The sequence below is a fragment of the Enhydra lutris genome, unplaced genomic scaffold (assembly GCF_002288905.1).
Source record: "Enhydra lutris kenyoni isolate GAN:26980312 unplaced genomic scaffold, ASM228890v2 scaffoldscaffold7, whole genome shotgun sequence".
Lineage (NCBI taxonomy): Eukaryota > Metazoa > Chordata > Mammalia > Carnivora > Mustelidae > Enhydra > Enhydra lutris.
The window spans coordinates 37,432,213-37,447,422 of NW_019154091.1; the positions used below are offsets into that span (position 1 = coordinate 37,432,213).

Below are 15,210 nucleotides of genomic sequence, written 5' to 3' on the forward strand. Positions count from 1 at the left end.
AGAGAAAAAATAAAAAAAAAAAAAAAAAAAAAAAAAAAAAAAAAGAAGTAGAAATCAATGAAACTAGGAGTTGGTTCTTTGAAAGAATTAATAAGATTGATAAACCCCTGGCCAGACTTACAAAAAGAATAGAGAAAGTACCCAAGTGAATAAAATCGTGAATGAAAGAGGAGAGATCACAACCAACACCAAAGAAATACAAACAATTATAATAACATATTATGAGAAACAATACGCCAGCAAATTTGACAATCTTGAAGAAATGGATGAATTCCTAGAGACATATAAACTACCACAACTGAACCAAGAAGAAATAGAAAAACTGAACAGACCCATAACCAGTAAGGAGATTGAAACAGTCATCAAAAATCTCCAAACAAACAAGAACCTAGGGCCAGACGACCTCCCAGGGAAATTCTACCAAACTTTTAAAGAAGAATTAATGCCTATTCTCCTGAAACTGTTCCAAAAAATAGGAATGGAAGGAAAACTTCCAAACTCATTTTATGAGGCCAGCATCACCTTGATCCCAAAACCAGACAAAGATCCCATCAAAAAAGAGAATTATAGACCAATATCCTTGATGAACACAGATGCAAAAATTTTCACCAAAATACTAGCCAATAGGATCCAACAGTACATTAAAAGGATTATTCACCATGACCAAGTGGGATTTATTTCAGGGCTGCAAGGTTGGTTCAACATCCACAAGTCAATCAACATGATATTAATAAAAGAAAGAACAAGAACCATATGATACTCTCATGATATTAATAAAAGAAAGAACAAGAACCATATGATACTCTCAATAGATGCTGAAAAAGCATTTGACAAAGTACAACATGCTTTCCTGATCAAAACTCTTCAAAGTGTAGGGATAGAGGATACATACCTCAATATCATCAAAGCCATCTATGAAAAACCCACCATGAATATCATTCTCAATGGAGAAAAACTGAGATCATTCTCAATGGAGAAAAACTTAGAGCTTTTCTGCTAAGGTCAGGAACACGGCAGGGATGTCCATTATCACCACTGCTATTCAACATAGTACTAGAAGTCCTAGCCTCAGCAATCAGACAACAAAAAGAAATTAAAGGCATCCAAATAGGCAAAGAAGAAGTCAAACTCTCCCTCTTTGCAGATGATATGATACTATATGTGGAAAACCCAAAAGACTCCACTCCAAATCTGCTAGAACTTGTACAGGAATTCAGTAAAGTGTCAGGATATAAAAATCAATGCACAGAAATCACTTGCATTTCTTTACAGCAACAACAAGACAGAAGAAAGAGAAATTAAGGAGTCAATCCCATTTACAATTCCACCCAAAACATTAAGATACCTAGGAATAAACCTAACCAAAGAGGCAAAGAATCTGCACTCAGAAAACTATAAAGTACTCATGAAAGAAATTGAGGAAGACACAAAGAAATGGAAAAATGTTCCAATCTCATGCATTGGAAGAACAAATATTGTGAAAATGTCTATGCTACCTCAAGCAATCTACACATTTAATGCAATCCCTATCAAAATCCCATCCATTTTTTCAAAGAAATGAAACAAATAATCCTAAAATTTATATGGAACCAGAAAAGACCTCAAATAGCCAGAGGAATGTTGAGAAAGAAAGTCAAAGTGATCCAGAAGCTTGTAGTTCCACAATTTGGAGAAGATGCAAAAAGTAATGGTACTGGTGCCACAGGGGAGACTCAATCAGCAGTGGAAAAGGGACTGAAATAGCCCATTGACTTTTCAGCTCAGAGTGATGATTTTGCTTGGTAATAATGAGGAAAACCCATATGTGTGTCAGGAGAAGATGACTGGTTAGGAACCAAGAGCCTAGGAAGAGTAGTTTTTCTTCAGACTTGGGGCTGTGACCCAAGAGACTCTAGATCTCGATTAGTGTGTCTTCCTTGCTGACTCTGCCCTAGCCTCAGGATCCATAACTGCACATGCTGTCTCTCCAGACTCAGGCTGCAGACTTCTCCAGCCTTTGGGTATTCATCAGTTGGGCCCCAAATGACCCAAAGCTCAAGGGCAGGATGAAAGAAGTCTTGTGGCCTAGTCTGGCCCAAGGGGACAGGCTACATGGTCAGTAGGAATGTTTCTCCTGCACTTTTTCTCAGGTATCTATAAAATTCTTTCCACTCCAGAAAAAAAAAATAAAAGTTAGAGGTTGCAATTTTTCTGTCAAGCACTGTGGATCCCGTAAATATAATAGGGAAATGCTGTTAGTGAAGGAACAACAGAAGAGTTGACATGAGCTCTCTGTACACTCTTGATTGACGGGAAAAAAAAATATGCACACATGGAGAGGAGACCAAGATGAACCAGTAGAAAGTAAAAGGAGAAGGAGACTTGAGAACTGATATTACAGTTGGGAGCACTTCCTTCTCACACTCACATGCATGCAAACACACACACACACACACACACACACACATACCCCTCATGGCAGAGCATGGAAGTCCAATTACCTGCACACTTTGAACACAGTCTTTAAGAAAACTTGTAGGTAAAATCTAAGTTTCAAAGTCAAAAGGACAATCCCTAGGAATGCAGGCTAAAAAATAAGAATTTGGTAACTCTGAACAAAACCATTAGCAGGCAGACTTGAGGGGAGAGGATCCTGCAATAAAAATTGTGCAACTTACAGAAAATACAAATCTAAAAATATGAAATAGAATGCATGATGACTAAATTATATTATCAAAACTATCTACCTAAAAATTAAAAAAAAAAAAACATGAAAAGAAACTGGAAAATCTTTTCCATACTAGGGGAAAGCATAGGTCAATATAAACTTCTACTGAGATAAGAATATTGTTTATTAGAAAAAAAGCACTTTATAGTACTATTTATAAATATATGGAAATTACAAAGAAAACAGTTCAGATAACTAAATGAACATACAATGGCAGCAATAATGTAAGAAATACCAATAGAGAAACAAAAGTACATGAATAAATTAGAGAAATTCTTGGTTTATCATTATATACCTACATGAAAATACACTAAATTGGTTCTCCAGAAAATTTGAGATACATTAGAAAAAATTGATGACATTGAGGAGGGATAATGGATTTACTCATCTCACAGAAAGAGAGCAAAAAAAAAAAAAAAAAGAAAGAAAGAAAAGAAAAATTAGCACAGTCAGAAACCTTCAACACAGTACCAGGAAAACCAACATAGGTCTAAATACAATCTGAGAAGGAAAAGAGAAGCAGGGGGCTGGGGGTGGGGGACGGTGCAGAAAATAATCATAAGTCACAAAGAATGAACAACTTCTTAAATATCATTTTTAAAATATTATGGACCCCAGAGGCTCAATAAACTAATAACAGAACTATATCTATGACTCAAAACATAATGAAATGACTGAAGAACACATGCCAACACAGAAAAGAAATACTCCTGAAGGAACAGGGTGAAGCATGAGGTCGCTGAATTTGTGTGAAAACCATGGAATGGGTGATACATCTTCCATCTTCAGCAGCTTGAGACCACATTTTCTACCATAGAATCCACACATGCCATGGGCACAAGTTAGATCGGAGGGCATCACACCAGTATAAGAAGCCCCAGGCCATAAGTCCTTCATGGAAACAGTAACTTAAAAATAGATCCTGGGACTCATGGGTGGCTTAGTTGGATAAGCTTCTGCCTTTGCTCAGGTCATGATCCCAGGATCCTGGGATCAAGTCCTGCATAGGGCTCCTTGCTCAGCAGGAGGCCTGCTTCTCCCTCTGTTTGCCACTCCCTCCTTCTTGTACTCTCTCTCTCTCACACAAATAAATAAATAAATCTTAAAAAAAATAAAAGTAAAAATATACGCAAACACAAACTAATGTATATTGAGTCTAATCATTTTGATTGGGGTGCCAAGACCTTCAAAAGGAAAGGGACAGTATCTTTCACAAAGGGTGTTGGGAAATTGACTTTCACAAATGGTTGGGAAAACAATTTCTTTGCAAAAGAATGAAATCAGATGCTTACATTTACAACATATACATGTTAACTCAAAGTGGACCAAAGACCTAAACATAAGATACAATAAAACTATGAAATTCCTTGAGGAGAACATGGGGGGATGTAGACAACATTGTAGCTCCAACATTGCTTTGGGGACTCTGAGGTCAACATGCCGTATCAGACAGCAGAAAACATCCTCTTGGGAAGACTTTCTTCTCATGGATAAGATAGGAGAGAATGGAATGATATTTTTAAAGCAGTCAAAGGGAAAAACAACTGTCAACCAAGAATACCTTACTCAGCAAAGCTGTCATTCAGAAACGAAAAAGAGATAAAGACTTTCCCAGCATCCCAGGGGATGGTGTGTCAAGGTTTCAACTCTTTCCTCAGATGGCAGTCAGAGGAAATTGGCATGACTCTAGTGGTGGTTGGTTAAAACCACGTTTCAGAAGAAATTTGAACCATTAGAACTGCCCAATAGAAATGTTAAAGGTAATTCTTCAAACTGAAAAAAAGAGACAAACATAAGTAACGTAGAAACACATAAAAATATAAAATCACTGGTAGAGAACAAAACGAAAAGATCCTTCATAAGATTTCTTGGGTAAGTCACCAAAAGATAGGCAAGAGAAATTAAAATAGAAAAGTGAGACTGCATTAAATTAAGAGCACGTGCACAGCAAAGGAAAGAACAAAAAAGTTGAAGAAAAGTTTGGAAGAATGATGTACAGAACAGGAGAAATATTGTAAACCATCTATCAGATAAGGGACTGATATTCAAATCTATAAATAGCCCCACCAATGCAATAAAAACAAAGGAAATAATCCAATTCCAAAAATAGGAACAGGGCATGAGTAACATTTTTATGAAGACAGAAAAATGGCCAATAGGTACAAGAAAGATACCCCAAATCACTAATATCAGTGAAATGCATATCAAAACCATAGTTAATTATCACCTCACACCTGTTAAATTTTTTTTTTTAAATCTTAAGAGAATATTGGTAAAGATCTGAAGAAAAGGAAATCCTTTGAAGGAAATATAAATTGGTGTTCCCACAATATTTTTCAAGCAATTACAAATAAAAATACCATATTATGTATCTTTTTCAAGCAATTACAAATAAAAATACTATATCGCATAGTAATTACTCCTACATATATATTGAAAACTCAAATCAGTGTCTTAAAGTTTTACTGCACACCCATGCTCATTGCAACATTATTTTCCATAGCCAAATTATTGAAGGAACCTAGGTATCTGCCAACAGATAAAGAGTTAAAGAAGGTGTGATATATTTATGTATACACATACATACGTACACATATGCTCAATGAAATATTGTTCAGTCATGAGAAAGAAGGAAATCTTGCCATTTGTGACAAATGGATGTATCTTGAAGGCATTATGTGCATGACAAAAATCAGACAGAAATAGACAAATATTGTATGGTTTTGCTTAAATGTAGAATCTAAAACATTGAACTTGAAAAAGCAATGAGTATAATATTGTTTACCAGGGACAGCAAGGCAGGGGAATTGATGAGATGTTTAAGAATACAAAGTTACAACTAGTACATAATAAGTTCTGGAAGTCTAATGTACAACATAGTGATTATAGTCATCATTACTAAGTATTATAAACTTCAAACTTGGTAAGACTAAATCTTTGCTGTTCTCAATACCCCAAAAAATGGTAAGTATATGATGTGAGAGAGGTGTTATCTAACATTACCATAGTAATCAATCAGTAATACATCAAAGTATCAAATGAGCACATTGCACGCCTATAATTTACACACTGTTATGTCAATTATATCTCAGTAAAAACAAATAAAAGATGTAATTGTAATGCCCAGCTACTACAAAGAACTAACTTGAGAATATAGCAAGACATCAAAGGGGAATTAATATATGATACTAAAATATGTTTAATACAAAAGATGTCAGATAAGGTGGAAGAAGAAAACAATATAAACAGAATGAACAGCAAAATGGGAGGCCCAAATCCGACTATCCCAATAATGACGTTCATGTTAATTCAGTAAATATTCCAATCGAAAGATAACAATTGTCATCCTAAATAAAAAAGAAAAAATTCAGATCCATCATTATGCTTTCCATAACACACGCACTTTAGATTCAAAGGCAGAAAGATGTGAAAGTAAAAGGATAGCAAAAGATCCACTCTCCAAACAGTAACCCTGTAAGTGAGGACAAATGGCTACACTATCAAAGTGTAGCTGTTAAAACAAGAAATAACAATAGAACGTAAAAGAAACAATTCAACATGGTAAGCCTGTCAATATGAGAAGATAAAATAATTATAAATATATATTATTCACTTAGCAATAGGACCCTCAAACACATGAAAAAGAAACTGACAGATTTGGGAGGATAAATAAACAGTTCAATGAACACAGTTGGAGATTTAAAAGATCTTCCATCAGTAAATGAGAGACCATCCAGTCACAAAATCAGGAGCACCATGGAAGACTGGCAGAGCTCTAGGAACCAGCTTGACAAAATTGACATATATAGAAATTATTCTTCTATGTCACAAATAGGGATCAAACATTGACAGGATGGAAATTTTCCAAACTATATTCTCTGAAGACAAATCAATTTTTGTCCAAAGGAATAAATTAGAAGCAACAACAGAAAGAAATTTGGGGAATTTCCAAAAATGGAATCTGTGAAAATACCTTGTACTGGATGACACAAAACTGAGAATATATCAGAAGTTTTAAGGTGAAACTAACGTGGTGTTTGGAGACACATAGCTCTGTCATTAATACCCAAAAGGAAGAATGTTATAAAATGCATGATCTGAGTAGCTTCCCTCTCAAGACGCTGTACAGAGAAGAGCCTATTAAAGTTAGAGAAGAAAGAAATGATAAACATATACTAAGCTAAAAGCTGACTGTGAAGTACAAATAGTAGTGTAACCCATGGCAGCCCAAGTGGATCAATACCCAAATATCCAATAGCATTAGCAATAGTATGGATGAATGCACTGAAGTAGAATCAGACACTGGAGCAGCAAGGAGTTTGGAGGATTTACAACTTCATGGAACTGTATGGATGAAAAGCACAAGTTTAGCTTCCCCTGAAAATGCCATAAATAAAATATGCATACTGTATCATTCTATTTACATAAATGTTTGTAAATGAAGGAGAAAACATGTAATATTTAATTCTGGTAATATTCATTTTTCTCCGTCATATGATGGTGACACTTGAAAATGCAGCCAGCTGTTGGCATGTATCTCATGTGCAACCATCCGTATGCACATTATACCACAGTAAAATTAACATAACAGAATACCATGAAAATATGTAAATTTATTTAAAACTAGACAAAAACTTGAAAACATCCTACCAAATACAACTTGTGAAAACCAGAACAAAAGGAAATAAAAATATCAGAAGTGTCTTAACTTCTAATATAATTTAATCTCTAATTCAGAAGCTTTTAATACTCAGTTACAGAATATCTAGATGCTTATGAGGAAAGAAAGATGAAATGTCAATTAAAAACCAAAAAGAAAATCTTACAAGGTAGAAAAAAGGGTCTAATAAAATATGTGTTGTGTGTATTTTCTTGGAATACTAAGAAAAGGAAATTACAGGTGAGTAGCAATCTAAACTGATTCTGATAATATATAAAAACAATGAACTACAAGATAAGTAGACTTACTAAAGCAATACCAAGTTGGATTCACATTTGAAATTCCATTAACTTACTCTGTCACATTAGCTGAGTAAAGAAGGTCAAAGGATGTGATTTCTCTGACGCAGAAGATAAAACTAATTTTCATTTTTAATTAAAAAAAAAACATTTAGACTGATAGAAATAAAAAAGAAAACATCCATGCAAAGACCTAGAATAGATATGATAACTCTGAGAAGAACGAATATAAAGCCACTGTTTATGAAAGGACAATTTTTAAAGTATGGATTGACAAAAATATATACAAGATCAAAGAAACTGAAGAGAAAGTGCAAAGTTCATACCCACATGTATATGGAATGCCGATTTTGGCAAGGATGTAAAATCATTCCGCGGAGAAGTATAGTGTTACAATAAATGTTGTGGAAACAATTAGTATCAAATGAAATTAATAATATATACTTTATACTATATACAAAAAATGTTAAAAAATGATCATCTATAAGTGCAAATGATAAAATTTCAAGAAGATGTATTAAGAAAAATATCTGACCTAAAGTTGGGCAGAGATTTCTTAGAGAGAAAGAAAACATGATCCAAAAAAGAACAAACTGATGAAGTGTAGTTCCTTAAGATAATGTCTGCACTTTGAAGAGAAAGGAAAGACAAGTCATAGACTTGAGAGGAAATATTTACAAATAATACATCTAATAAAATACTTGCTGCCAGAATACATAAAGAATTCTCAAAATACGATAACAAAAAGTAAAAATATAACAAAAATATTTCAAAATACTTCATCAAAAAGCATATATTGATGGCAAATAAATAGAGAAAGTTGCTCAACACTATCAGTCTTAGGAACATTCACATTAGAACCACTATATATCAGAATTCCTATTCCAGCAAGAAGGAGAGGATATGCTGCTAGTCCCTACTTCCTCCACCAAATACAGCTAAAACACCTGGATATTATACACAAAACAATATAACATTCAAACAGGTGATAAGAAAGTTGACAAAACTGCGCCCTCTATCCCCGAATGACACGGCGGCGAGCGCCCTGGAATTTCTCTTTGCCTCACATATCCCAGACTGGTGAGCAAACCACAGACAGCAAAGTGCACAGACAAAAGGCCCCAAAATGTTTTTTTCTCTCTAGTCAACATAATAGAGAAAAAAAAAAAAAAGACATGCTATAAAGACCCAAACAAACAAAAATGTTGTAGATATTAAGTTAGTAATTTCAATCAGCCACTGACTATTCAAAGGGCATATCACTCAGGAATGCAGGGAAAATCAAGACATTCTGAGATAAAGGAAAACTAAGAAAAGTGTCACCGCCACACCCACTCTGAAAGAACTGCTAAAGGGAATTATCCAAACAGAAATTAAATGGTAACAGAAGCAATCTTGCAAGAATCATCAGGAAGAAATGGAAAACAAAAGAAAGTATAAAACTGTCATTAGGTCTAAGGGACTTCGCTTCAACTCTAGTGTCTAAATTGTTTGGTATTTGAATGAAAATCATCAGTTGAAGCAAAGTGATAACATTCATGTAATTCTCCAACATAAGTAGAGAAACATTTAAAACAAAGTAGAAATTAGACACAGTAAAGGGACATCAAGGAAGGGAAGGCTCTACATTTTACTCAGAGTGCAGTGGGTTGTGACAGATTGTGTAGACTGATATATGTGTTTATAATTTTCTATATAAATATATATACTATCTACGTTGTTTATATGAAGCAGATTAGAACATATGTGGACATGTATATGACTATATATGTATAAAGTTATTTATGAAGAAAAGATCGACTTTGCTTTACATTATGCTCCATCAATTAGGTTCATGATGTAGAAAACTATAACCTTCACATTTATCTCACTGCATCGCACATACAACATCACCAAAAATAAATTCCAGTTGGATCAGAAACTCTAATTAAAGTGAAAAATTAATAAATAAAGAAAAAAGATAAAAGTAATATGAGAAATTATGTTTATGAACTTTGACTAACTTCTGAAATAGGTTCAAAATAATAACACCCAGATGATATGTGGGACCATGGTAATATTAAAATTCTGATCATTAAAGGATTCCAATAGGGGAGTAGAAATGCAATACACAGCTATTTCCATCTTGTAAACTCAAAAAAGAACTCATATTTAAAACACGATAAGGACTTCCAAGAAGACAGAATAAAACACCATTTAGGAGAAATGAGTAAGGGACACACTCGACTCCTTCTCACTGAATAGAATATCCTTATAATTCACAGCCTAGAAAAAAAAAAAAAAAGATACTGTTATATAACCACCAGAACTTTTTGTCATAATTTTTCTCAGACCTCTGAATTTTTGGATCAAGGGACTATTTTGTACAATGTATTTACACAATACATTAGATAAATAGGGATAATGTAATATATTGAAAGACATATCTATGATCAGGCAATTTCATACTAATGCTTAGAAGAAAACGTATAATAATCATATGTAAATACAATTATAATGTTACATTTATGTATTGTTATTTTGACAAATGCATTATTTATATTTCATAAATATAATATACTATGCACTATGTAGTTATGTATAATAAGTTATTATAAATACAATACATGGAAAACACACAGAAAAAGCCTTTCATAAAATAATTATTCTTGATACGCACATACTAAAAAGGATGTAAGTTTCTGAGAATAGCTTTTAAAATGTCCTATTCATATAAGACAGCAGCAGTGAAAATTCACAAACTATAGACAAATGGAATAATATAGATGGATTACAAATATCAAACAAGAAGAAAAGGAGATACACATAATAATGCATACTGCATGATTCCATCAATATATATGCCAAGAATTAGCAAAGACATTTCACAGTAATAAAATTGGCAGGGCTAATAGAGGCTCTAAACTTCTCGCTCATGATCTGATTTGTAATTATGTTCTGACTGTTTTGTGATGAATATGCACAATCATATAGTTTTCTTTTTTTAAGATTTTACTTATTTATCTGACAGAGAGATCACAAGCAGGCAGAGAGGCAGACAGAGAGAGAAGGGGAAGCAGGCTCCCTGCTGAGCAGAGAGCCTGTGTGGGGCTCAATTCCAGGACCCTGAGATCATGACCAGAGCCAAAGGCAGAGGCTTAACTCACTGAGACACCCTGGTGCCCAAATCATATAGCTTTCTTGATGTGTGGTAAAAAATATAATAAGGTTATTTCAGGCAAAAGATAATTTATTATAAAAGTATGGCTTTCTATGAAAAGCAAGAACTAGAAATTATTAAATGTATATTAAAGGTATAAAAATAGTAAAATATCATAGAGTCAAACTATGCAATATTAACAGACTTTAAAATAAATGAACAAGAAATATGTATGACTATATGGATGAGATCTACAAATGTAATATTAAATGATAAGCATTTAATAAAGGCTGGAAACATTTGAAACCTCACCGTTTCCTCTTCATCCTCTATGTGGAGCAGGGTAGAGTTCTTAGAAGCACAGGACAACCGACTCTCATTCCATGGTTTTCTTACAGTGCTAATGTAATAGCAATTTTTGGAATATGTAATCCACTCTTTTGGACAATGACCACATGGGTCAGCTAAAGAAAGATTATGAGATATTATCCAAAAGGCTTTGGATATTAAAACTTACAAGTTTGCAACTTTCGTATGTATATACAAATGTGTATAAAACACATCATTTTACCCTCACAAGCGGGCAAAAATAAAACACAGGCACACTCCCAGAAGAGTCAGGCTTTCATCCCTTACTTACATGCCAGTATAAAACAAACAAACAAAAATGTCCATCTTTACATGTACTTCGAGTTCCTGAACAAAACTTTTTTGGAATTGTATAATGGTTTATATCATATCATGCTAAAGCAGGAGTAAATTTGAGACCATTGGTAACAATGGGTATAGTAACTTTATTTTAAGATCTATTTATTTATTTGAGAAAGAGTGAAAGAAAGCATGAACCTGAGGGGTAGAAGGAGAGGGGGAGGGAGAGAGAATCTCAAATAGACTCTGCACTGAGCAAGGAGCCGACATGGGGCTCAGTCCCAGGACCCTGATTTCATAACCTGAGTCAAAACCCAGAGTCAGATGCTTCACTCACTGAGCCATCCAGCCATCATGTATGCTGATTTTAAATTAATATTTCCTCATACTGTTGTGTAAGAGGTAATATTTCTCCTATTGACAATTTACTACGCAATTATGACAATTTACTACGCAATTTTCTAATTCATTTTCCCCAAAATCATCTATTATCATCCTTGTCTAGCTTAAGATACACACAAAATACATGCTATCTGTCTAGCTTAAGATACACACAAAATACATGCTATCTTAATATCAGAGTTTTGGAAATGATTTTCTACCTTTCTGGGTCGTTATTTCCGCAGACGGCTTGTTCTGCACTGATCCTGCAGTAACTAGAAAAATTAAAGCAATGCTCATAAAACAACATTAAACTAAATAAATCATTATGATTTGAGTTTCCTAGTTTGAACTTTGGTATATTGTTTAGAATGAGAAAACTCTGTAACAAAATTGATTTTACCCATAAAAATTAAATAAAATAGTGAACATGTGGGGGAAGATAATTCAAAAGTTTAAAGAATCAAACCTCACAGTCTTTTACAGTATTTGGTTTAACCAGTCTCAAGAGCTAACTTGTATATCTCCATAAAGTTTCTCCCATAATTTGTATTTCAGGTATGAAATCGGAATATTTGTGTAATATGCTCTATATAGAGTTATTCTGTTATTTCTACTTTTGACAGATTCAGAATAACCATTCCACACTTAGAACATACATGCTTTAAATTGAGGTAATACCATTCCATAATATTGTGCAACATTCCGAGCACCAATGATCATTAAAGTGAAAAATTCCCTTGTCATTGAAACACTTACAGTGAGTAACAGCTATTGTGACCACAGTGGACATCAAGACAAGGCAGATGATTCCCAGGATCCCAGCAATGAGCTTCCCTGGACATGAAGGTAAATAGTTGGAAGAGAAATGAAAATGCTCAGAAAACATGGATGGAAAACAATCATTTAGGAGATTTACATACAAGAGAACCAACAAAGCACAGGGAGTCACATATAAAAATTTGGACCCCAAACTTGTATCGACCATTGTAATCTTCTCTCAGAATATACCATTACATTTGCAATAAATATATTACCCCCATAAGATTGGGTTAAGGCCACGAATTACAACACTTGAACAAGGTTCATCCTCAGATTTCAATTACAATATCATATTCCAGCCGCAAGCTCTGATCCACACAAATGAAAAATATGGGAGATCATTCCCTACTCATTCCCTGTACCTCTGCTCCCCAAGGGCACATTCTAGAACAGTATACTGTGTCTGTATTAAGTATTTAAAGGTATTAAGTACTTAAAGGTAATTAAGTATTACCTTTCCATTGGTAGTTCTTGCCATTCCCTTAAGATCCCAAGAAGCATCTTGAAGAGTTAATTCTGCATACGTTATTTCCTGCTCTGTTCCCGAAACGCCACTTTTAGTGCCCTTAGCTTTCACTTGCTGTCTTCTTAAACCCTTAACCTGACTGAGTTCTGCATAGGTAACTTCTTGGTTATTCATCTCTGCAACTGTATGGTGTCAGGCACAGGGCTGAATGGGACTGTACTGAAGGACTTGATGAACAAGTGTCCCACTGTGGTGGGACAGTCACAGTGGGTGGAGTGTGTGGTGAGTGGTAGTACTCATTTGCTGTTGAACACTGTAAAATGTAAAAAATGTAAAAGTAATGTAATGTAAAAAAATGTAAAAAAAATGTAAATGTATAACAATGTAAAAATGTAAAATGTAAAATCTCTCTGGAGCTTTAAAGAAGTGCTTTATGATGAAATAAGTGGTTTTTATAATGATATTCTCTGACACAATAGTATTGGTTGGAAACATGTAAAGCAACAAATTATTGAAGAAAAAGAATTCAGGAATAATATTGTTCTCATTAATGTAAGGCCAGATTCCACAGAACAGGTCAACACTATCAGAATAACTGGGTTAATATTTAAATGCTGCATTAGAATGAAAATGCTGCATCAATTTTTTTGACAAGTTTTAAATGCATTATTGGTTAAAAAAATTGAGTCCCCCAGATTAGGGAATATTAGTTTTGGCACATATAGGAATTTCCTGGAGTAAATTACTTTTATTTAAGACTCAGGTTTCTTTACTAAAATGTCATGTAGTGCTATCAAGTGGTCTTTTACCTTGAGTAATTGTGGCGTTCGAAGAAATCGTTAAGTTTTAAAAGAAATCTTTTATGTGTTGAAAATGTTACATGACACAATAAATTTATCCAAATCCTGAAAAATAATGAAATCAAAAACACCAAAACTATTTTTTAAAGTACTTACTTAACACCAGAAATTGACAACCGATTTAATAGTAAAGGTTTGAAACCATAAAATGATAAATAAAAGTGTAGTTCATTTATGGAAGAACACTGTTGGTACAAACTTCCAGAAAAACCTAAGAATGTCAAAGCAGTAGGGAAACTTTAGTTGTATAAGGAATTCTAATAAATGAAATAAATGTAATTTCATAATTCAGTCAATGAGCTCAGCACTCAGTGAAATATAGAATTACTCCTGGCTCTCAAATTTACAAACTATGACCTTTAAGAAGTTATTTCCTACCTAGCTACCTAGTTTATACTAATCTAAACTGGGAATTAAAATATATAAAATAAAATGCATTTAATGCACTAAACATTCCATTCAGCTTTTCTAAGTTCTCAATAGTATATTAGTTATCTTAAGTACTCTTAACAGAATAGTCACAGTATCATTGCTGATTCATATCCTTAGAGCAGGTAACATAATCCATTAGACAGGCTTCTCTTTCAGTATTAAATATCCTTTTTTTGCCAAGTTTTGATCAATTTTTTAAAAGTTTTTTGATTATTTCATACCTAAGTATAAATTAGTATTTTCCAGAAGGTACTTCATCTGCTTTCCATGAACAATCAAACTACTTTCATTTAACAAAGCAAGTATATGAGGAATTACATTTGACTTTTATGATTGAAGGCTTCATCTTAAATTATTTTTTTCAAATATTTATGTAATTCTATTTAGTTGACATATAGTATGATATTCGTTTTGAGAGTAGAATTTAGTGATTCATCACTTACATATAACCCCAATGCTCATCACTACAAACGTCCTCCTTAATACCCATCTCACGTTTAGCCCATCCCCTGACTACCTGCCTTTCAGCAACCATCAGTTTGTTCTTTATAGTTACAAATGTCTTATTGTTTGCCTCCTCTCTTTTTTCCCCCTTCACCTATGTTCGTCTGTTTTAAGAATCTATTTTCAAAGACTGGGCTAAAGATCAAGTAATATATGTAATTATATCTATATTGATGACAAATCCAAAATTAACTGTCGCTTCTCATGATGCTTATGGGATTTCACATGAAATTAAACTGATCTGCAGACACAATTATGTGCGTGTATATGCACCTAATTACTTCTCCACAGG

At 33.7% G+C, this 15,210-nt stretch overlaps 1 protein-coding gene across 1 annotated transcript in view; it reads right to left on the reverse strand.

Annotated features, from left to right (window-relative positions):
* Positions 1-13,296, reverse strand: part of LOC111142019 (NKG2-A/NKG2-B type II integral membrane protein-like) — a 46,215-nt gene extending 32,919 nt beyond the window's left edge. Inside the window, exons 1-3 of the mRNA XM_022494941.1 lie at positions 13,110-13,296; positions 12,594-12,689; positions 11,118-11,269 (exon numbers count right to left, since the gene is read on the reverse strand). Of these exons, the coding sequence (XP_022350649.1) occupies positions 11,118-11,269; positions 12,594-12,689; positions 13,110-13,296 (435 nt within the window). The remainder of the gene's footprint in view (positions 1-11,117; positions 11,270-12,593; positions 12,690-13,109) is intronic.
* Between the last annotated feature and the right edge of the window lie 1,914 nt (positions 13,297-15,210).